This window comes from Panulirus ornatus, chromosome 63 (genome assembly GCF_036320965.1).
Source record: "Panulirus ornatus isolate Po-2019 chromosome 63, ASM3632096v1, whole genome shotgun sequence".
Classification (NCBI taxonomy): domain Eukaryota; kingdom Metazoa; phylum Arthropoda; class Malacostraca; order Decapoda; family Palinuridae; genus Panulirus; species Panulirus ornatus.
Window position 1 is genome coordinate 21,564,390 of NC_092286.1, and position 23,052 is coordinate 21,587,441.

Here is a 23,052-nt window from a genome sequence, read left to right on the forward strand (position 1 = left end):
ATCATGGGTATGAAGGGTCTTTGTAGTGTTGTGGTAATGAAAGATGTCCAAGTTATAGATGGAAAAGTGTGATGTGTTTGTCTGGGAAGTAAGGTTTCTGTTGGGAAGGAGTTTAAGAATGAGTTGCTGAGATGGGAGTTGAGGTTGATTCTTTAGCGCTTGTCAGATTAGTTCAGTGGCATATGTGTTCTGTGATATATTTGCTGAAAGTAAAGGCTACTGAAGTGTGAGGCAGGGGTAAGCCTTTCATTTCTACTTGGATTAGTGGTAAGTTACAGAGTGATTCAGGGGGGAGGGATCTAATGCTGCTGCATAGAATAGAGTGTCAAAGGTTGTTGAGGTAAGCCTGTATTGGGAGGATCTTTGTCTCATTGTAAAGATACTGTGTCTTTGTGGTTGTTATGCTGCCAGTAATTCTTCTGAGTGTGGTCTGCAGCTTTGCTATATTTGCAAAGTTGCAAATATAGAAGACAAGGCAAGTGTGGCATAGTTTAAAGTGGAGCAAATGAATTGTTTGAAGAGGACATTATGTGGTTCTCTTTCATGTACAAATCTGGTGCCAGTTAGTGTTCTGAAAGCATTTAGTTTCTGTGTTGATTTTGTGTTGTCATTAATGTGGGGAGTCATGTGTGTGTTTTATGCAATGACTTGAATGGTTGGTGTCTTGCTGATTGTGAGTGACTGCTGATTCAATGTGACTGGAGGGTGTGAGCTAGACTCATGTTTGTCTAGTGATAGAAGAGTTACTGAAGACTTCTGAGGAGATGCAGACATATCATTCTTAATAAACCATTGCTCCAATTGTGTAATGTAGTGATGCATGTCTGATGTTGCTATTGTGGTGTCAAGGTGTTGTGATTGTGAGGTCAAGTGCATATGAATGGTTTGTGTAAGGTAATGGGAGGTCTTGTAGGAAAAGCCTGAAGGAGTTGGAGATAGAACTGTTCCTTAGGAACCATAATCACATCTAAATACACAAGGACAATATCATAATGGCACATGCATTATCATACTCTATGTGATCTATGCCTCAACCTATATCATTTCATGCTTCACTATTTTCATTTTCTTACTAATAATCTCAATTAATCATACCATCTTCCTTACTTCTGTCCATATCAAAATGGTAATCTTTCATTATCATATTCTTAACAAAGAAGCCTTACTATGTTTCATCCTTTTTAATACAAATTAACATGGTTCTCAAAACACCTGGACATTATGAAAATGACTTACCCATGTTTGCTTTTCTTGTGTCTTTCAAGATCCTCATCTATTCCTTCTTCAGCCTTGAAGTTGTTCCAATCCAATTTGGTCTTTTCTAAAGTAGTTAGTTTCTGCTTCTTGCTATCGAGGATCCCAACGATACCAGATAAGCCACCAGGTCGTTTCAGTCCTCCTACACCTGCAAAGAAGTAATCATCTACATGACTATAAAATGTAAAAAAGGAAAATATTCAAAACAAACAGAAGGATCACAAAAGTGGGTAAGGTTAACATTAAAATAAACTTAAATTTTTGCATAAAAATAAGTAAAAGAGTAAGTAAAGCAGAGGTTTATGACATGAAGTATACAAGACAGAAAAGTCAGTTTTAAAGTATGAGATTTCCTTCTGTGTACTGGACCCAAAAATGTATCAACTAAGATGTACACCTTGAGAAAAGAAAACACTGCTAGAGTACCAAATACAAACCAAACTGATCTTATTTTACTATGAGAAACTTATGTCTAACTTCATCACTCCTAAGTACCATGCCAAGGTAAGGTAACTAATCAAATGTCTATTTAGTTATATGTGTCTATGTCAAAGTTAACCCTTTATGAGTGTCCGCCAAATTACCCCACTCTGAGCATCATTTCCAATGAGTGTGACTGCTGTAAACCCCCCTCATGCCTGTTTAAAAATGTCTATGTTAATACTTAATCAAATGCAATTTCATCTAAAGTTTGAAGTACTGCAATCTGCCAAACCCAGTGATAAACGTAAGCAAAATGCAAAAATAAATGCAGCACCCGTCACTCCCATGCTTGGCTCTTGCGAGTCCACCAGATGTCAACAATAATTCTTCTTTCTCTGCAACCTCACTAAAAAATTAGGTAATTGGTGTATGAAAAACAAGAGAACAAATGGATATGGTGAAGGGGCAATTGGAGAAGCAGGAACAGGTAGTGATGAAGTACTTTAAAAGACTGTTGAATGCATGTGATGAAAGAGTGGCAGATGTAGTGTCTGGGTCAGGGTAGTATGCCGAGTGATAGAGTCAAGGAGAATGGTTCGGTGAAGAAAGAGGTGGTGAAAGCCTTAAGTAAATGAAATGTGGCAAGGTGGCTGGAGTGAATTCATTAAGAAAGGGGGTGATTTTGTTGGTAAGCAGCCACCATGGTATTGGAAGGGTACGTGACAGCTGTGTAGCGAGCCAGCACTTTAGTGGTTGTCAAGTTGCACTTCTCTGACCCAGGTAACAGTCTTTTTTTCTGCTTCACCCATACACAGACTATTGGCATTCTGTCCACAAACATACAATCTTTTCTTGTCATACATAACACTTGATAACACTTGCACAATTCATTCTTCAAGCTCTAGATATTCCTGCGGTGAGCACAATGCACTTGCCTTGCCTTCTGGCAAATAGGCTGGAGCAGCAAATAGAACTAGTTGGTAGGAACATTTAAGCAGGAACATTAGGTAGAAATATTAGGTAGAAGTAGTGGGCAGGAACATAAGGGAAGAGTATTAGGAAGTAGAGGTCAGTAGGAGCATCAGGTATGAGCCTCTGCAAATGATACACTGGAGACATGCTCTGTTAGTGGCCTGTTGTGGTGAGGCGTCAAAGGCCAAGAAGTGGCACTAGAATTCACTAGTTATGGAGACTCTGTTGCCATGTATCCCCCTACGGAAGTTCCAGTTGGGAATAGGTATCAGAGATATAGATATATAGATAGATAGATAGACAGATAGACTGATAGCTAGATAGATAGATAAACAGGTAGTTAGATAGATAGGTAGTTGACTGGTTAGTTAGGAATTTCAATTTATTTATGGATCCTAGTAAGATACCTGAGGACTGGCTGAAAGCATGTATAGTGCCACTGTATAAAGGTAAGGGGAATAAGGTGGCAAAACTAGAGAGGTATAATTTGTTGAGCGTACCTGATACGTTTTATGGGAGGGTATTGAGCAAGAGGGTGATGGCGTGTAAAGAAGCATCATACTAGGGAGGAACGGTGTGGTTTCAATGGTAGTAGAGGATGTGTGGAGCAGGTGTTTGCTTTGAAAAATGTGTGCGAGAAATACTTAAAGAAACAGATGGATTAGTATTTGGGATTTGTGGATCTAAAGAAAGCATATGACAAGGTTAATACAGATGCCTTGTAGAATGTTTTAAGAATATATGGTGTGGAAGGAAAACTGCCAGAAGCAGCGAGAAGTCTTTTCATCAAAGGTGTAAGACAAGTGTGAGAATAGGAAGAGAATAGAGTGAATTTTTCCAAGAGAAGGTTTGTCAGCAGCAAGGAGTGTATCATGTCACCATGGCTGCTTAATTTGTTTATGGATGGAGTGGTGAGAGGTAAATGCAAGAGTCTAGGAGAAAGGGGCGAGTATGCAGTTTGTAAGGGATGAGGGGGCCTAGGAAGTGAGTCAATTGTTTGCTGATGACATAGTATTGGGTGCAGATTCAAGTAAGAAACTGAAGAATTTGGCAGCTGAGTATGGAAAAGTATGTGAAAGAAAGAAGTTGAGAGGTAATTTGAATAAAAGCAAGGTTACTAGGTTTAGCAAGGTAGAGGAACAGGTTAGGTGGAGAGTGAGTTTGAATGGAAAGAAACTGGGGGAAAAGAAGTGTTTTAGATATCTGAGAGTGGACATGGTAGCACTTGGAAATGTGGATGTGAATCATACTGTGGGTAGGAGGGTGAAGGTTCTGAGGGCACTGAAGAATGTGTGGAATGAGAGTTCATTATTTGGGAGGACAAAAATGGGTATATTTGATGGTACTGTACTTCCTACAATGTTGTACAGATGCAAGGCATGGTACATAGATGAGTATGTTAAGAAGAGGGTGGAAGTGTTGGAAATGAAATATGTGAAGACAATATGTGGTGTAAGGTGGTTTGGTACAGTGAGTAATGAAAGGATAAGAGAAGGGTGTGGTAATAAAAAGAGTGTGGTTGAGAGAGCTGATGAGGGTGTGCTGAAATGGTCTGGACATATGGAGAGAATGAGCGAAGGCTGGTTGGTTGACAAGAGGACATATATGTCAGAAGTGAAAGGAACTAAGAGATGGCAGAAACCAAACTGGAGATGGAAGAATGGAGTGAAAAAGATTTTGAGTGATTGAAGCCAGAACATGCAGAAGGGTAAACAGTGTGCATGGGACAGAGTGCAACCGTAACAAAGTGGTATACAAAAGCTGATGCACAGCCATACTAAAAAGGGCATAAGAAGCAGCCACAGTAAACCAAGAAAAGGTTTGTGGGGACTGGTTGTGGATAAGGAGCTGTTTTCAGTGAATTACACATGACAGCTAGAAAATGGATGTAAGCAAATGAGGTCTTTTTTTTTTTTTTTTTTTTTTTTTGTCTGTTCCTGGCATTACCTTGCAATAGCAGGAAATGGTGATCAGGTATGAAAAAAGTAAAGTATGGATATTGCAATGCGATATGATTATTGAGTGACTACCAAATGCATAACTAATCTACCTATAATATTTTTTTTTTTTATACTAATCGCCATTTCCCGCATTAGCGAGGTAGCGTTAAGAACAGAGGATGAGGACTGGGCCTTTGAGGGGATATCCTCACCTGACCCCCTTCTCTGTTTCTTCTTTTGGAAAAAAAAAAAAAAAAAAATGAGAGGGGAGGATTTCCAGCCTCCCGCTCCCTTCCCTTTTAGTCGCCTTCTATGACACGCAGGGAATACGTGGGAAGTATTCTTTCTCCCCTATCCCCAGGGATATGAATATATATAAATAAATATTTTATTCCATTTATTATGCAGGAAGCATTACTGAGGTAGGCAAAGGGGATAAAGGTCAGTGTTCAAACTACAGAGGCATAAGTTTGTTCAGTATACCTGGAAAAGTATATGGGAGGGTACTGACTCAGAGGGTGAAGGCATGTACAGAGCATCAGATTGGGGAGGAGCAGTGTGCTTTCAGAGGTGGTAGAGGGTGTGTGGATCTGGTGTTTGCTCTGAAGAATGTGTGTAAGAAATACTTAGAAAAACAGATGGATTTGTATGTGGCATTTATGAATCTGGAGAAGGAATATGATAGGGTTTGTAGAGATGCTTTGTGGAAGATCTTAAAAATATATGGTGTGTGAGGCAAGCTGCCAGAAGCAGTGAGAAGTTTTTACCAAAGGTGTAAGGTGTGTGTAAGAGTAGGAAAAGAAGAGAGTGATTGGTTCCTAAGTCTGCAGCAAGGGTGTGTGATGTCACCATAGTTGTTTAATTTGTTTATGGATGGGGTGGTTAGGGAGGTAAATGCAAGAGTTTTGGAGAGGGGGCAAATATGCAGTCTGTTGGGGATGGGAATGAGAGAGCCTGGGAAGTGAGTCAATTGTTGTTCGCCGATGATACAGCACTGTTGGCTGATTCATGTGAAAAACTGCAGAAGTTGGTGACTGAGTTTGGAAGAGTGTGTGAAAGGAAAAATTAAGAGTGAATGGGAATAAGAGTAAGACTATTAGGTTCAGCAGGATTGAGGGTAAAGTTAGTTGGGATGTAAATTTTAATGGAAAAAAATTGGAGGAAGTGAAGTGTTTTAGATATCTGGTAGTGAACCTGGCAGCAAATGGACCCATGGAAGTGGAAGTGAGTCTAAGGGTGGGGGAAGGGGTGAAGGTTGTGGGAGCGATGATGAATGTGTAAAAAGAGAGACAGTTAACTCGGAGAGCAAAAAATGGGTATGTCTGAAGGAATAGTATTCCAAGAATATCATATGGCTGTGAAGTGTGGGCTATAGATAGGGTTGTGTTGAGGAGAGTGGATGTGCTGAAAATTAAATGTTTCAGGACAATATGTGGTGTGTGATGGCTTGATCAAGAAAGTAATGAAAGGGTGAGCAAGGTATGTGGAAATATAACGAGTATGGTTGAGAGAGCAGAAAAGGATGTATTGAAATGGGTTGGACATATGAAGAGAATGAATGAGGAAAGGTTGACAAAGAGGATATATGTGTAAGAAGTGGAGGGAACAAGGAGAACCTGGAGACCAAATTGGAAATAGAAGTATATTTATATATTTATTATACGTTGTCACTGTCTCCTGCGTTAGTGAGGTAGCGCAAGGAAACAGATGAAAGAATGGCCCAACCCACCCACATACACCTGTATATACATACACATCCACACACAGCACATTTACACACCTATACATCTCGACGTATACATATATATACACACAGACATATACATATATACACATGTATATAATTCATACTGTCTGCCCTTATTCATTCCCTGTCGCCACCCTGCCATACATGAAATGAAAACCCCTTCCTCCCCGCATGTGCGTGAGGTAGTCCTAGGAAAAGACAACAGAGGCCACATTCATTCATACTCAGTCTCTAGCTGTTATGTATAATGCACCGAAACCACAGCTCTCTTTCCACATCCAGGCCCCACAAAACTTTCCATGGTTTACCCCAGATGCTTCACATGCCCTGGTTCAATCCATTGACAGCACGTCAATCCCAGTATACCACATCGATCCAATTCACTCTATTCCTTGCACGCCTTTCACCCTCCTGCATGTTCAGGCTCCGATCACTCAAAATCTTTTTCACTCCGTCTTTCCACCTCCAATTTGGTCTCCCACTTGTCCTCGTTCCTTCCATCCCTGACATATATATCCTCCTGGTCAATCTTTCCTCACTCATTCTCTCCATGTGACCAAACCATTTCAAAACACCCTCTCCTGCTCTCTCAACCACACTCTTTTTGTTACCACACATCTCTCTTACCCTTTCATTATATACTTGATCAAGCCACCTCATGCCATATATTGTCCTCAAACATCTCATTTCCACCACATCCACCCTCCTCTGCACAACTCTATCTATAGCCCATGCCTCGCAACCATATAACATTGTTGGAACCACTATTCCTTCAAACATACCCATTTTTGCTTTCCAAGATAATGTTCTCGACTTCCACACATTTTTCAACGCTCCCACAACTTTCGCCCCCTCCCCCACCCTATGATTCACTTCCGCTTCCATGGTTCCATCCGCTGCCAAATCCACTCCCAGATATCTAAAACACCTCACTTCCTCCAGTTTTTCTCCATTCAAACCTACCTCCCAATTTACTTGTCCCTCAACCCTACTGTACCTAATAACCTTGCTCTTATTCACATTTACTCTCAGCTTTCTTCTTTCACACACTTTACCAAACTCAGTCACCAGCTTCTGCAGTTTCTCACCCAAATCAGCCACCAGCACTGTATCATCAGCGAACAACAACTGACTCACTTCCTAAGCTCTCTCATCCACAACAGACTGCATACTTGCCCCTCTTTCTAAAACTCTTGCATTTACCTCCCTAACAACCACATCCATAAACAAATTAAACAACCATCGAGACATCACGCACCCCTGCCACAAACCAACATTCACTAAGAACCAATCACTTTCCTCTCTTCCTACACGTACACGTGCCTTACATCCTCGATAAAAACTTTTCACTGCTTTTAACAACTTACCTCTCACACCATATATTCTTAATACCTTCCACAGAGCATCTCTATCAACTCTATCATCCGGAAGTTCTTTTCTTTCTTTCATACTATTCGCCATTTCCCACGTTAGCAAGATAGCGTTAAGAACAGAGGACTGGGCCTCTGAGGGAATATCCTCACCTGGCCTCGTTCTCTGTTCCTTCTTTTGGAAAATTAAAAAAAAATCATCCGGAAGTATGAAGTGAAAAAGATCTTGAGTGATTGAGGCCTAAACGTATAGGTGGGTGAGAGGTGTGCACGGAATTGAGTGCACTGGAAGGATGTGGTATCCTGGGGTCAACGTGCCATCAATGGACTGAACCAGGACACGTAAAACATCCAGGGTAAACCATGGAAAGGTCTGTGGGACCTGGATGTGGATAGAAAGCTGTGGTTCTGGTGTACTACAATGTAAGCTCATGTATGGATGTGAGTGGATGTGGCCTTTCTTCGTGTTTTTTGGTGCAACATTGATGGTTCAGAGGATGCGATGCTGTTTCCTATGGGGGCGGGGTGGTGCCATGAATGGATAAGGTGAGCATGTTTGAAAGCCTGGTGGGCAGGGAACATTACTGTGATTATTTTTGTGTTCTCTTTTTGGGCATTTAGTGTTGTTTTGTATATACAATCTCTCTCTATTTACGTTTTTGAACAAGGTGAATAGCTGTATAGCTGTCGGATGTGTCATTCAACAAACTATGGGTTCAAATCTGACTTTCAGTCATCTTAAAATACCTGCGAAGGAGAATTTGGGTGGCAGTCATTAATCGAAGAAAAGATTTTTATACCTGGGAAAGACTAGCCCAGACAGTGACGTGAAAGTGTGCAGGATTCATTTCATCAGTGGTGGAATGTCGAGGACCCTTCCATGTCATGAGAGGCAGCAGACTGTCTGATACAGCACCGTCCCATTACCAATAATGCTGCTCTGGGCGGGTGGCCAGGGATGGGAGACGAGTCATGAGTGACCGGCACCAGCTTCCATTCCTGGCAGGCTATAGATTTGCCCCAATGTAAAAGCACCCGCTTGGAAGACGACCAGGGCCGACCAGAGGACCACACCGATAATTAAGAACCATTACAACACAAACCTTGCCAGGTGGTAGAATGACCCCCAGTGTATCAAGACAGACTTCCCCAGAACTTTTAAAGGGGAAGTAAATGTTTATAGTTGTGTTACTGGAGTGATAGTTTTCATACATGGTGCTCTGACAAGAAAATAGTGAAACTGGAAAAGAATGTAGCTTAGACACTGAAGCTTATTCTTTCATTGAAATGTGAACAAATGAAGCATTTTTCAAAGTGATAGAGATGGAAAGCAAAAAGGTGTTTTTCATGAATGTACTGGAAAACTTGAGGTCCAGATAAACTTTTGGTCTGTCAAGACTTTATTATGGCGGATGACCAACTACCTACCCTCATGTATCCAAGATATGGTTGTACTTTGTGTAGTGAAGATAATTGAGAAACATCATAAGCCAATATTCCAGTTTCATGATAAGAGAAGAAGTGGAACAGGCAGTATGATACAGTGGTTAAATTGATGAAAACTACTATTGACGTTTGTGTAAATAAATTATATATTACCCTTGTCCATAGCCAGAGGTTGAACCATTATGTGACATTCATTTTTCATTTCATTTTCCAGCTAGAAGTCTCAGTTTTCTAAATTATTTCTTACATTTTTCATATATATATATACATTGGATTACGTGTTAATTGACAGGCGTGCGAAAGAGAGACTTTTGGATGTTAATGTGCTGAGAGGTGCAACTGGAGGGATGTCTGATCATTATCTTGTGGAGGCTAAGGTGAAGATTTGTATGGGTTTTCAGAAATGAAGAGTGAATGTTGGGGTGAAGAGGGTGGTGAGAGTAAGTGAGCTTGGGAAGGAGACTTGTGTGAGGAAGTACCAGGAGAGACTGAGTACAGAATGGAAAAAGGTGAGAACAATGGAAGTAAGGGGAGTGGGGGAGGAATGGGATGTATTTGGGGAATCAGTGATGGATTGCGCAAAAGATGCTTGTGGCATGAGAAGAGTGGGAGGTGGGTTGATCAGAAAGGGTAGTGAGTGGTGGGATGAAGAAGTAAGAGTATTAGTGAAAGAGAAGAGAGAGGCATTTGGACGATTTTTGCAGGGAAAAAATGAAATTGAGTGGGAGACGTATAAAAGAAAGAGACAGGAGGTCACGAGAAAGGTGCAAGAGGTGAAAAAAAGGGCAAATGAGAGTTGGGGTGAGAGAGTATCATTAAATTTTAGGGAGAATAAAAAGATGTTCTGGAAGGAGGTAAATAAAGTGCGTAAGACAAGGGAGCAAATGGGAACTTCAGTGAAGGGCGCAAATGGGGAGGTGATAACAAGTAGTGGTGATGTGAGAAGGAGATGGAGTGAGTATTTTGAAGGTTTGTTGAATGTGTTTGATGATAGAGTGGCAGATGTAGGGTGTTTTGGTCGAGGTGGTGTGCAAAGTGCGAGGGTTAGGGAAAATGAGTTGGTAAACAGAGTAGAGGTAGTAAAAGCTTTGGGGAAGATGAAAGCCGGCAAGGCAGCAGGTTTGGATGGTATTGCACTGGAATTTATTAAAAAAGGGGGTGACTGTATTACTGACTGGTTGGTAAGGTTATTTAATGTATGTATGACTCATGGTGAGGTGCCTGAGGATTGGCGGAATGCGTGCATAGTGCCATTGTACAAAGGCAAAGGGGATAAAAGTGAGTGCTCAAATTACAGAGGTATAAGTTTGTTGAGTATTCCTGGCAAATTATATGGGAGGGTATTGATTGAGAGGGTGAAGGCATGTACAGAGCATCAGATTGGGGAAGAGCAGTGTGGTTTCAGAAGTGGTAGAGGATGTGTGGATCAGGTGTTTGCTTTGAAGAATGTATGTGAGAAATACTTAGAAAAGCAAATGGATTTGTATGTAGCATTTATGGATCTGGAGAAGGCATATGATAGAGTTGATAGAGATGCTCTGTGGAAGGTATTAAGAATATATGGTGTGGGAGGTAAGTTGTTAGAAGCAGTGAAAAGTTTTTATCGAGGATGTAAGGCATGTGTACGTGTAGGAAGAGAGGAAAGTGATTGGTTCTCAGTGAATGTAGGTTTGCGGCAGGGGTGTGTGATGTCTCCATGGTTGTTTGATTTGTTTATGGATGTTAGGGAGGTGAATGCAAGAGTTTTGGAAAGAGGGGCAAGTATGAAGTCTGTTGGGGATGAGAGAGCTTGGGAAGTGAGTCAATTGTTGTTCGCTGATGATACAGCGCTGGTGGCTGATTCATGTGAGAAACTGCAGAAGCTGGTGACTGAGTTTGGTAAAGTGTGTGAAAGAAGAAAGTTAAGAGTAAATGTGAATAAGAGCAAGGTTATTAGGTACAGTAGGGTTGAGGGTCAATTCAATTGGGAGGTGTGTTTGAATGGAGAATAACTGGAGGAAGTGAAGTGTTTTAGATATTTGGGAGTGGATCTGGCAGCGGATGGAACCATGGAAGCGGAAGTGGATCATAGGGTGGGGGAGGGGGCGAAAATTCTGGGAGCCTTGAAGAATGTGTGGAAGTCGAGAACATTATCTCGGAAAGCAAAAATGGGTATGTTTGAAGGAATAGTGGTTCCAACAATGTTGTATGGTTGCGAGGCGTGGACTATGGATAGAGTTGTGCGCAGGAGGATGGATGTGCTGGAAATGAGATGTTTGAGGACAATGTGTGGTGTGAGGTGGTTTGATCGAGTAAGTAACGTAAGGGTAAGAGAGATGTGTGGAAATAAAAAGAGCGTGGTTGAGAGAGCAGAAGAGGGTGTTTTGAAATGGTTTGGTCACATGGAGAGAATGAGTGAGGAAAGATTGACCAAGAGGATATATGTGTCGGAGGTGGAGGGAACGAGGAGAAGAGGGAGACCAAATTGGAGGTGGAAAGATGGAGTGAAAAGGATTTTGTGTGATCGGGGCCTGAACATGCAGGAGGGTGAAAGGAGGGCAAAGAATAGAGTGAATTGGAGCGATGTGGTGTATATATATATATATATATATATATATATATATATATATATATATATATATATATATATATATATATGGAGAAAAACTGGAGGAAGTAAAGTGTTTTAGATATCTGGGAGTGGATTTGGCAGGGGATGGAACCATGGAAGCGGAAGTGAATCATAGGGTGGGGGAGGGGGCGAAAGTTCTGGGAGCGTTGAAGAATGTGTGGAAGTCGAGAACATTATCTTGGAAATCAAAAATGGGTATGTTTGAAGGAATAGTGGTTCCAACAATGTTATATGGTTGCGAGGCATGGGCTATGGATAGAATTGTGCGGAGGAGGGTGGATGTGCTGGAAATGAGATGTTTGAGGACAATATGTGGTGTGAGGTGGTTTGATCGAGTAAGTAATAATAGGGTAAGAGAGATGTGTGGTAATAAAAAGAGTGTGGTTGAGAGAGCAGAAGATGGTGTTTTGAAATGGTTTGGTCACATGGAGAGAATGAGTGAGGAAAGATTGGCCAAGAGGATATATGTGTCAGAGGTGGAGGGAACAAGGAGAAGTGGGAGACCAAATTGGTGGTGGAAAGATGAAGTGAAAAAGATTTTAAGTGATCAGGGCCTGAACATGCAGGATGGTGAAAGGCATGCAAGGAATAGAGTGAATTGGAACGATGTGGTATACCAGGGTCGATGTGCTGTCAATGGATTGAACCAGGGCATTTGAAGCGTCTGGGGTAAACCATGGAAAGTTCTGTGGGGCCTGGATGTGGAAAGGGAGCTGTGGTTTCGGTGCATTATTACATGACAGCTAGAGACTGAGTGTGAACGAATGTGGCCTTTATTGACTTTTCCTAGTGCTACCTCGTGCGCATTAGGGGGAGGGGGTTGTTATTTCATGTGTGGCGGGTTGGCGATGGGAATGAATAAAGGCAGACTATGAATTATGTACATGTGTATATATGTATATGCCTGTGTGTGTATATATATATGTATACATTAAGATGTATAGGTATGTATATTTGTGTGTATGGACGTGTATGTATATACATGTGTAGTGGGTGGGTTGAGCCATTCTTTCGTCTGTTTCCTTGCGCTACCTCGCTAATGCGGGAGACAGCGACAAAGCAAAATAAAAAAAAAATATATATATATATATATATAATTTTTTTTAATTTTCCAAAGGAAGGAACAGAGAAGAGGGCCAGGTGAGGATATTCCCTCAAAGGCCCAGTCCTCTGTTCTTGACGCTACCTCGCTATCGCGGGAAATAGCGAATAGTATGAAAAAAAAAAAAATATAATTAGACACCCCAATCTGAGCCTACGAGGAGGATGAGCACTCCCCGCGTGACTCCTCCTGTTTCCCATTTTAGAAAGTTAAAATACAAGGAGGGGAGACAAGGGAGCAAATGGGAACTTCAGTGAAGGGTGCAAATGGGGAGGTGATAACAAGTAGTGGTGATGTGAGAAGGAGATGGAGTGAGTATTTTGAAGGTTTGTTGAATGTGTTTGATGACAGAGTGGCAGATATAGGGTGTTTTGGTCGAGGTGGTGTGCAAAGTGAGAGGGTTAGGGAAAATAATTTGGTAAACAGAGAAGAGGTAGTAAAAGCTTTGCGGAAGATAAAAGCCGGCAAGGTAGCAGGTTTGGATGGTATTGCACTGGAATTTATTAAAAAGGGGGTGACTGTATTGTTGACTGGTTGGTAAGGTTATTTAATGTATGTATGACTCATGGTGAGGTGCCTGAAGATTGGCGGAATACGTGCATAGTGCCATTGTACAAAGGCAAAGGGGATAAGAGTGAGTGCTCAAATTACAGAGGTATAAGTTTGTTGAGTATTCCTGGTAAATTATATGGGAGGGTATTGATTGAGAGGGTGAAGGCATGTACAGAGCATCAGATTGGGGAAGAGCAGTGTGGTTTCAGAAGTGGTAGAGGATGTGTGGATCAGGTATTTGCTTTGAAGAATGTATGTGAGAAATACTTAGAAAAGAAAATGGATTTGTATGTAGCATTTATGGATCTGGAGAAGACATATGATAGAGTTGATAGAGATGCTCTGTGGAAGGTATCAAGAATATATGGTGTGGGAGGCAAGTTGTTAGAAGCAGTGAAAAGTTTTTATCGAGGATGTAAGGCATGTGTACGTGTAGGAAGAGAGGAAAGTGATTGGTTCTCAGTGAATGTAGGTTTGCGGCAGGGGTGTGTGATGTCTCCATGGTTGTTTAATTTGTTTATGGATGGGGTTGTTAGGGAGGTGAATGCAAGAGTTTTGGAAAGAGGGGCAAGTATGAAGTCTGTTGTGGATGAGAGAGCTTGGGAAGTGAGTCAGTTGTTGTTCGCTGATGATACAGCGCTGGTGGCTGATTCATGTGAGAAACTGCAGAAGCTGGTGACTGAGTTTGGTAAAGTGTGTGAAAGAAGAAAGTTAAGAGTAAATGTAAATAAGAGCAAGGTTATTAGGTACAGTAGGGTTGAGGGTCAAGTCAATTGGGAGGTAAGTTTGAATGGAGAAAAACTGGAGGAAGTGAAGTGTTTTAGATATCCGGGAGTGGATCTGGCAGCGGATGGAACCATGGAAGCGGAAGTGAATCATAGGGTGGGGGAGGGGGCGAAAATCCTGGAAGCCTTGAAGAATGTGTGGAAGTCGAGAACATTATCTCCGAAAGCAAAAATGGCTATGTTTGAAGGAATATTGGTTCCAACAATGTTGTATGGTTGCGAGGCGTGGGCTATGGATAGAGTTGTGCGCAGGAGGGTGGGTGTGCTGGAACTGAGATGTTTGAGGACAATGTGTGGTGTGAGGTGGTTTGATCGAGTAAGTAATGTAAGGGTAAGAGAGATGTGTGGAAATAAAAAGAGCGTGGTAGAGAGAGCAGAAGAGGGTGTTTTGAAATGGTTTGGGCACATGGAGAGAATGAGTGAGGAAAGATTGACCAAGAGGATATATGTGTCGGAGGTGGAGGGAACGAGGAGAAGTGGGAGACCAAATTGGAGGTGGAAAGATGGAGTGAAAAAGATTTTGAGTGATCGGGGCCTGAACATGCAGGAGGGTGAAAGGCGGGCAAGGAATAGAGTGAATTGGATCGATGTGGTATACTGGTGTTGACGTGCTGTCAGTGGATTGAATCAGGGTATGTGAAGCATCTGGGGTAAACCATGGAAAGTTGTGTGGGGCCTGGATGTGGAAAGGGAGCTGTGGTTTCGGGCATTATTGTGTGAGAGCTGGAGACTGAGTGTGAACGAATGGGGCCTTTGTTGTCTTTTCCTAGTGCTACCTCGCACACATGAGGGGGGAGGGGGATGGTATTCCATGTGTGGCGAGGTGGCGATGGGAATGAATAGGGGCAGGCAGTGTGAATTGTGTGCATGGGTATATATGTATGTGTCTGTGTGTGTATATATATGTGTACATTGAGATGTATAGGTATGTATATTTGCGTGTGTGGGCGTGTGTGTGTGTACATTGTGTATGGGGGTGGGTTGTGCCATTTCTTTCGTCTGTTTCATTGCGCTACCTCGCAAATGCGGGAGACAACAACAAAGCAGAATAATATAAAAATATATATATATATATATATATATATATATATATATATATATATATATATATATATATATATATCATCTTCAGTGAACTTCAGTGAAGGGCACAAATGGGGAGGTGATAACAAGTAGTGGTGATGTGAGAAGGAGATGGAGTGAGTATTTTGAAGGTTTGTTCAATGTGTTTGATGATAGAGTGGCAGATATAGGGTGCTTTGGTCGAGGTGGTGTGCAAAGTGAGAGGGTTAGGGAAAATGATTTGGTAAACAGAGAAGAGGTAGTGAAAGCTTTGCGGAAGATGAAAGCCGGCAACGCAGCAGGTTTGGATGGTATTGCAGTGGAATTTATTAAAAAAGGGGGTGACTGTATTGTTGACTGGTTGGTAAGGTTATTTAATGTATGTATGACTCATGGTGAGGTGCCTGAGGATTGGCGGAATGCGTGCATAGTGCCATTGTACAAAGGCAAAGGGGATAAGAGTGAGTGCTCAAATTACAGAGGTATAAGTTTGTTGAGTATTCCTGGTAAATTATATGGGAGGGTATTGATTGAGAGGGTGAAGGCATGTACAGAGCATCAGATTGGGGAAGAGCAGTGTGGTTTCAGAAGTGGTAGAGGATGTGTGGATCAGGTGTTTGCTTTGAAGAATGTATGTGAGAAATACTTAGAAAAGAAAATGGATTTGTATGTAGCATTTATGGATCTGGAGAAGGCATATGATAGAGCTGACAGAGATGCTCTTTGGAAGGTATTAAGAATATATGGTGTGGGAGGCAAGTTGTTAGAAGCAGTGAAAAGTTTTTATCGAGGATGTAAGGCATGTGTACGTGTAGGAAGAGAGGAAAGTGATTGGTTCTCAGTGAATGTAGGTTTGCGGCAGGGGTGTGTGATGTCTCCATGGTTGTTTAATTTGCTTATGGATGGGGTTGTTAGGGAGGTAAATGCAAGAGTTTTGGAAAGAGGGGCAAGTATGAAGTCTGTTGGGGATGAGAGAGCTTGGGAAGTGAGTCAGTTGTTGTTCGCTGATGATACAGCGCTGGTGGCTGATTCATGTGAGAAACTGCAGAAGCTGGTGACTGAGTTTGGTAAAGTGTGTGGAAGAAGAAAGTTAAGAGTAAATGTGAATAAGAGCAAGGTTATTAGGTACAGTAGGGTTGAGGGTCAAGTCAATTGGGAGGTGAGTTTGAATGGAGAAAAACTGGAGGAAGTGAAGTGTTTTAGATATCTGGGAGTGGATCTGGCAGCGGATGGAACCATGGAAGCGGAAGTGGATCATAGGGTGGGGGAGGGGGCAAAAATTCTGGGGGCCTTGAAGAATGTGTGGAAGTCGAGAACATTATCTCGGAAAGCAAAAATGGGTATGTTTGAAGGAATAGTGGTTCCAACAATGTTGTATGGTTGCGAGGCGTGGGCTATGGATAGAGTTGTGCGCAGGAGGATGGATGTGCTGGAAATGAGATGTTTGAGGACAATGTGTGGTGTGAGGTGGTTTGATCGAGTGAGTAACGTAAGGGTAAGAGAGATGTGTGGAAATAAAAAGAGCGTGGTTGAGAGAGCAGAAGAGGGTGTTTTGAAATGGTTTGGGCACATGGAGAGAATGAGTGAGGAAAGATTGACCAAGAGGATATATGTGTCGGAGGTGGAGGGAACGAGGAGAAGAGGGAGACCAAATTGGAGGTGGAAAGATGGAGTGAAAAAGATTTTGTGTGATCGGGGCCTGAACATGCAGGAGGGTGAAAGGAGGGCAAGGAATAGAGTGAATTGGAGCGATGTGGTATACCGGGGTTGACGTGCTGTCAGTGGATTGAATCAAGGCATGTGAAGCGTCTGGGGTAAACCATGGAAAGCTGTGTAGGTATGTATATTTGCGTGTGTGGACGTATTGTATATACATGTGTATGGGGGGGGGTTGGGCCATTTCTTTCGTCTGTTTCCTTGCGCTACCTCGCAAATGCGGGAGACAGCGACAAAGCATCATAAAAAAAATAATATATATCATCCCTGGGGATAGGGGAGAAACAATACTTCCCACACATTCCTCACGTGTCGTAGAAGGCGACTAGAGGGGACGGGAGCGGGGGGCCAGAAATCCTACCCTCCTTGTATTTTAACTTTCTAAAATGGGAAACAGGAGGAGTCACGCGGGGAGTGCTCATCCTCCTCGTAGGCTCAGATTGGGGTGTCTAAACGTGTGTGGATGTAACCAAGATGTGAAAAAAGGAGAGATAGGTAGTATGTTTGAGGAAAGGAACCTGGATGTTTTGGCTCTGAGTGAAACGAAGCTCATGGGTAAAGGGGAAGAGTGGTTTGGGAATGTCTTGGGAGTAAAGGCAGGGGTTAGAGAGAGAAGAGCAAGGGAAGGAGTAGCACTACTCCTGAAACAGAAGTTGTGGGAGTATGTGATAGAATGTAAGAAAGTAAATTCTAGATTAATATGGGTAAAACTGAAAGTTGATGGAGAGAGATGGGTGGTTATTGGTGCATATGCACCTGGGCATGAGAAGAAAAATCATGAGAGGCAAGTGTTTTGGGAGCAGCTGAATGAGTGTGTTAGTGGTTTTGACGCACAAGACCGGGTTATAGTGATGGGTGATTTGAATGCAAAAGTGAGTAATGTGACAGTTTAGGGAATAATTGGTATACATGGGGTGTTCAGCGTTGTAAATGGAAATGGTGAAGAGCTTGTAGATTTATGTGATGAAAAAGGACTGGTGATTGGGAATACCTGGTTTAAAAAGTGAGATATACATAAGTATATGTATGTAAGTAGGAGAGATGGCCAGAGAGCATTATTGGATTATGTGTTAATTGACAGGCGCGCGAAAGAGAGACTTTTGGATGTTAATGTCCTGAGAGGTGCAACTGGAGGGATGACTGATCATTATCTTGTGGAGGCGAAGGTGAAGATTTGTATGGGTTTTCAGAAAAGAAGAGAAAATGTTGGGGGGAAGAGGGTTGTGAGAGTAAGTGAGCTTGTGAAGGGGCCTTGTGTGAGGAAGTACCAGAAGAAACTGAGTACAGAATGGAAAAAGGTGAGAACAAAGGAGGTAAGGGGAGCGGGGGAGGAATGGGATGTATTTAGGGAAGCAGTGATGGCTTGCGCAAAAGATGCTTGTGGCATGAGAAGCGTGGGAGGTGGGTTCATTAGAAAGGGAAGTGAGTGGTGGGATGAAGATGTAAGATTATTAGTGAAAGAGAAGAGAGAGGCATTTGGACGATTTTTGCAGGGAAAAAATGCAAATGAGTGGGAGATGTATAAAAGAAAGAGACAGGAGGTCAAGAGAAAGGTGCAAGAGGTGAAAATGAGGGCAAATGAGAGTTGGGGTGAGAGAGTATCATTAAATTTCAGGGAGAATAAAAAGATGTTCTGGAAGGAGGTAAATAAAGTACGTAAGACAAGGGAGCAAATGGGAACTTCAGTGATGGGGCTAATGGGGAGGTGATAACAAGTAGTGGTGATGTGAGAAGGAGATGGAGTGAGTATTTTGAAGGTTTGTTGAATGTGTTTGATGATAGAGTGGCAGATATAGGGTGTTTTGGTCGAGGTGGTGTGCAAAGTGAGAGGGTTAGGGAAAATGATTTGGTAAACAGAGAAGAGGTAGTAAAAGCTTTGTGGAAGATGAAAGCCGGCAAGGCAGCAGGTTTGGATGGTATTGCACTGGAATTTATTAAAAAAGGGGGTGACTGTATTACTGACTGGTTGGTAAGGTTATTTAATGTATGTATGATTCATGGTGAGGTGCCTGAGGATTGGCGGAATGCGTGCAAGGTGCTATTGTATAAAGGCAAAGGGGATAAGAGTGAGTGCTCAAATTACAGAGGTATAAGTTTGTTGAGTATTCCTGGTAAATTATATGGGAGGGTATTGATTGAGAGGGTGAAGGCATGTACAGAGCATCAGATTGGGGAAGAGCAGTGTGGTTTCAGAAGTGGTAGAGGATGTGTGGATCAGGTGTTTGCTTTGAAGAATGTATGTGAGAAATACTTAGAAAAGAAAATGGATTTGTATGTAGCATTTATGGATCTGGAGAAGGCATATGATAGAGCTGACAGAGATGCTCTTTGGAAGGTACTAAGAATATATGGTGTGGGAGGCAAGTTGTTAGAAGTAGTGAAAAGTTTTTATCGAGGATGTAAGGCATGTGTACGTGTAGGAAGAGAGGAAAGTGATTGGTTCTCAGTGAATGTAGGTTTGCGGCAGGAGTGTGTGATGTCTCCATGGTTGTTTAATTTGTTTATGGATGGGGCTGTTAGGGAGGTGAATGCAAGAGTTTTGGAAAGAGGGGCAAGTATGCACTCTGTTGGGGATGAGATAGCTTGGGAAGTGAGCCAGTTGTTGTTCGCTGATGATACAGCGCTGGTGGCTGATTCGTGTGAGAAACTGCAGAAGCTGGTGACTGAGTTTGGTAAAGTGTGAGAAAGAAGAAAGTTAAGAGTAAATGTGAATAACAGGAAGGTTATTAGGTACAGTAGGGTTTAGGGTCAAGTCAATTGGGAGGTAAGTTTGAATGGAGAAAAACTGGAGGAAGTAAAGTGTTTTAGATATCTGGGAGTGGATCTGGCAGCGGATGGATCCATGGAAGCAGAAGTGAATCATAGGGTGGGGGAGGGGGCGAAAATCCTGGGAGCCTTGAAGAATGTTTGGAAGTCGAGAACATTGTCTCCGAAAGCAAAAATGGGTATGTTTGAAGGAAGAGTGGTTCCAACAATGTTGTATGGTTGCAAGGCGTGGGCTATGGATAGAGTTGTGCGCAGGAGGGTGGATGTGCTGGAAATGAGATGTTTGAGGACAATATGTGGTGTGAGGTGGTTTGATCGAGTAAGTAATGTAAGGGTAAGAGAGATGTGTGGAAATAAGAAGAGCGTGGCTGAGAGAGCAGAAGAGGGTGGTTTGAAATGGTTTGGTCACATGGAGAGAATGAGTGAGGAAAGACTGACCAAGAGGATATATGTGTCGGAGGTGGAGGGAACGAGGAGAAGTGGGAGACCAAATTGGAGGTGGAAAGATGGAGTGAAATAGATTTTGAGTGATTGGGGCCTGAACATGCAGGAGGGTGAAAGGCGGGCAAGGAATAGAGTGAATTGGATTGATGTGGTATACCGGGGTCGACGTGTTGTCAATGGATTGAATCAGGGCATGTGAAGCGTCTGGGGTAAACCATGGAAAGTTGTGTGGGGCCTGGATGTGGAAAGGGAGCTGTGGTTTCGGGCATTATTGCATGACAGCTAGAGACTGAGTGTGAACGAATGGGGCCTTTGTTGTCTTTTCCTAGCGCTACCTCGCACACATGAGGGGGAGGGGGATGTTATTCCATGTGTGGCGAGGTGGCGATGGGAATGAATAAAGGCAGAGTGTGAATTGTGTGCATGTGTATATATGTATATGTCTGTGTGTGTGTATATATATGTGTACATTGCGATGTATGGGTATGTATATTTGCGTGTGGGGATGTGTATGTATATACATGTGTATGGGGTGGGTTGGGCCATTTCTTTCGTCTGTTTCCTTGCACTACCTCGCAAACGCGGGAGACAGCGACAAAGCAAAATAAATAAATAAAATATACAAGTGTATGTACATGTATGCATATGTTCTGGAAGGAGGTAAATAGGGTGCGTAAGACAAGGGAGCAAAGGGGAACTTCAGTGAAGGGCGTAAATGGGGAGGTGATAACAAGTAGTGGTGATGTGAGAAGGAGATGGAATGAGTATTTTGAAGGTTTGTTGAATGTGTCTGATGACAGAGTGGCAGATATAGGGTGTTTGGGTCGAGGTGGTGTGCAAAGTGAGAGGGTTAGGGAAAATGATTTGGTAAACAGAGAAGAGGTAGTAAAAGCTTTGCGGAAGATGAAAGCCGGCAAGGCAGCAGGTTTGGATGGTATTGCAGTGGAATTTATAAAAAAAGGGGGTGACTGTATTGTTGACTGGTTGGTAAGGTTATTTAATGTATGTATGACTCATGGTGAGGTGCCTGAGGATTGGCGGAATGCGTGCATAGTGCCATTGTACAAAGGCAAAGGGGATAAGAGTGAGTGCTCAAATTACAGAGGTATAAGTTTGTTGAGTATTCCTGGTAAATTATATGGGAGGGTATTGATTGAGAGGGTGAAGGCATGTACAGAGCATCAGATTGGGGAAGAGCAGTGTGGTTTCAGAAGTGGTAGAGGATGTGTGGATCAGGTGTTTGCTTTGAAGAATGTATGTGAGAAATACTTAGAAAAGAAAATGGATTTGTATGTAGCATTTATGGATCTGGAGAAGGCATATGATAGAGTTGATAGAGATGCTCTGTGGAAGGTATTAAGAATATATGGTGTGGGAGGCAAGTTGTTAGAAGCAGTGAAAAGTTTTTATCGAGGATGTAAGGCATGTGTACGTGTAGGAAGAGAGGAAAGTGATTGGTTCTCAGTGAATGTAGGTTTGCGGCAGGGGTGTGTGATGTCTCCATGGTTGTTTAATTTGTTTATGGATGGGGTTGTTAGGGAGGTAAATGCAAGAGTTTTGGAAAGAGGGGCAAGTATGAAGTCTGTTGGGGATGAGAGAGCTTGGGAAGTGAGTCAGTTGTTGTTCGCTGATGATACAGCGCTGGTGGCGGATTCATGTGAGAAACTGCAGAAGCTGGTGACGGAGTTTGGTAAAGTGTGTGGAAGAAGAAAGTTAAGAGTAAATGTGAATAAGAGCAAGGTTATTAGGTACAGTAGGGTTGAGGGTCAAGTCAATTGGGAGGTGAGTTTGAATGGAGAAAAACTGGAGGAAGTGAAGTGTTTTAGATATCTGGGAGTGGATCTGTCAGCGGATGGAACCATGGAAGCGGAAGTGGATCATAGGGTGGGGGAGGGGGCGAAAATTTTGGGAGCCTTGAAAAATGTGTGGAAGTCGAGAACATTATCCCGGAAAGCAAAAATGGGTATGTTTGAAGGAATAGTGGTTCCAACAATGTTGTATGGTTGCGAGGCGTGGGCTATGGATAGAGTTGTGCGCAGGAGGATGGATGTGCTGGAAATGAGATGTTTGAGGACAATGTGTGGTGTGAGGTGGTTTGATCGAGTAAGTAACGTAAGGGTAAGAGAGATGTGTGGAAATAAAAAGAGCGTGGTTGAGAGAGCAGAAGAGGGTGTTTTGAAGTGGTTTGGGCACATGGAGAGAATGAGTGAGGAAAGATTGACCAAGAGGATATATGTGTCGGAGGTGGAGGGAACGAGGAGAAGAGGGAGACCAAATTGGAGGTGGAAAGATGGAGTGAAAAGGATTTTGTGTGATCGGGGCCTGAACATGCAGGAGGGTGAAAGGAGGGCAAGGAATAGAGTGAATTGGAGCGATGTGGTATACAGGGGTTGACGTGCTGTCAGTGGATTGAATCAAGGCATGTGAAGCGTCCGGGGTAAACCATGGAAAGCTGTGTAGGTATGTATATTTGCGTGTGTGGACGTGTGTATGTACATGTGTATGGGGGGGGTTGGGCCATTTCTTTCGTCTGTTTCCTTGCGCTACCTCGCAAACGCGGGAGACAGCGACGAGGTATAAAAAAAAAAAAAAAAAAAATGTTTATGTGAGTGGATGGGCCTTTCTTTGTCTGTATCCTGGCATTACCTCACAAAGCAGGAAGCAGCATTCAAGTATAATACAAAAAATAATAATAAATAATATCCTCAACCATGTTTTAACACGAGATAAAGACGAGATAAAGTAGTGTCACCTCAGCTAGCAAGGATGTGCACATGTCCCTTTAAACTTTTGTTTTATCCTCTTAAATCTTTTCTCCTTGTTCTTAAGAGCATTTTGAGTATGGCGAGAAAGAAAACA

At 42.5% G+C, this 23,052-nt stretch overlaps 1 protein-coding gene across 1 annotated transcript in view; it reads right to left on the bottom strand.

The window, feature by feature from the left end:
- Positions 1-1,213: 1,213 nt before the first annotated feature.
- Positions 1,214-23,052, bottom strand: part of Yeti (yeti) — a 361,198-nt gene continuing 339,359 nt past the window's right edge. Inside the window, exon 6 of the mRNA XM_071656447.1 lies at positions 1,214-1,405. Coding sequence (XP_071512548.1) covers positions 1,233-1,405 — 173 coding nt within the window. The 3' untranslated portion in view covers positions 1,214-1,232. The remainder of the gene's footprint in view (positions 1,406-23,052) is intronic.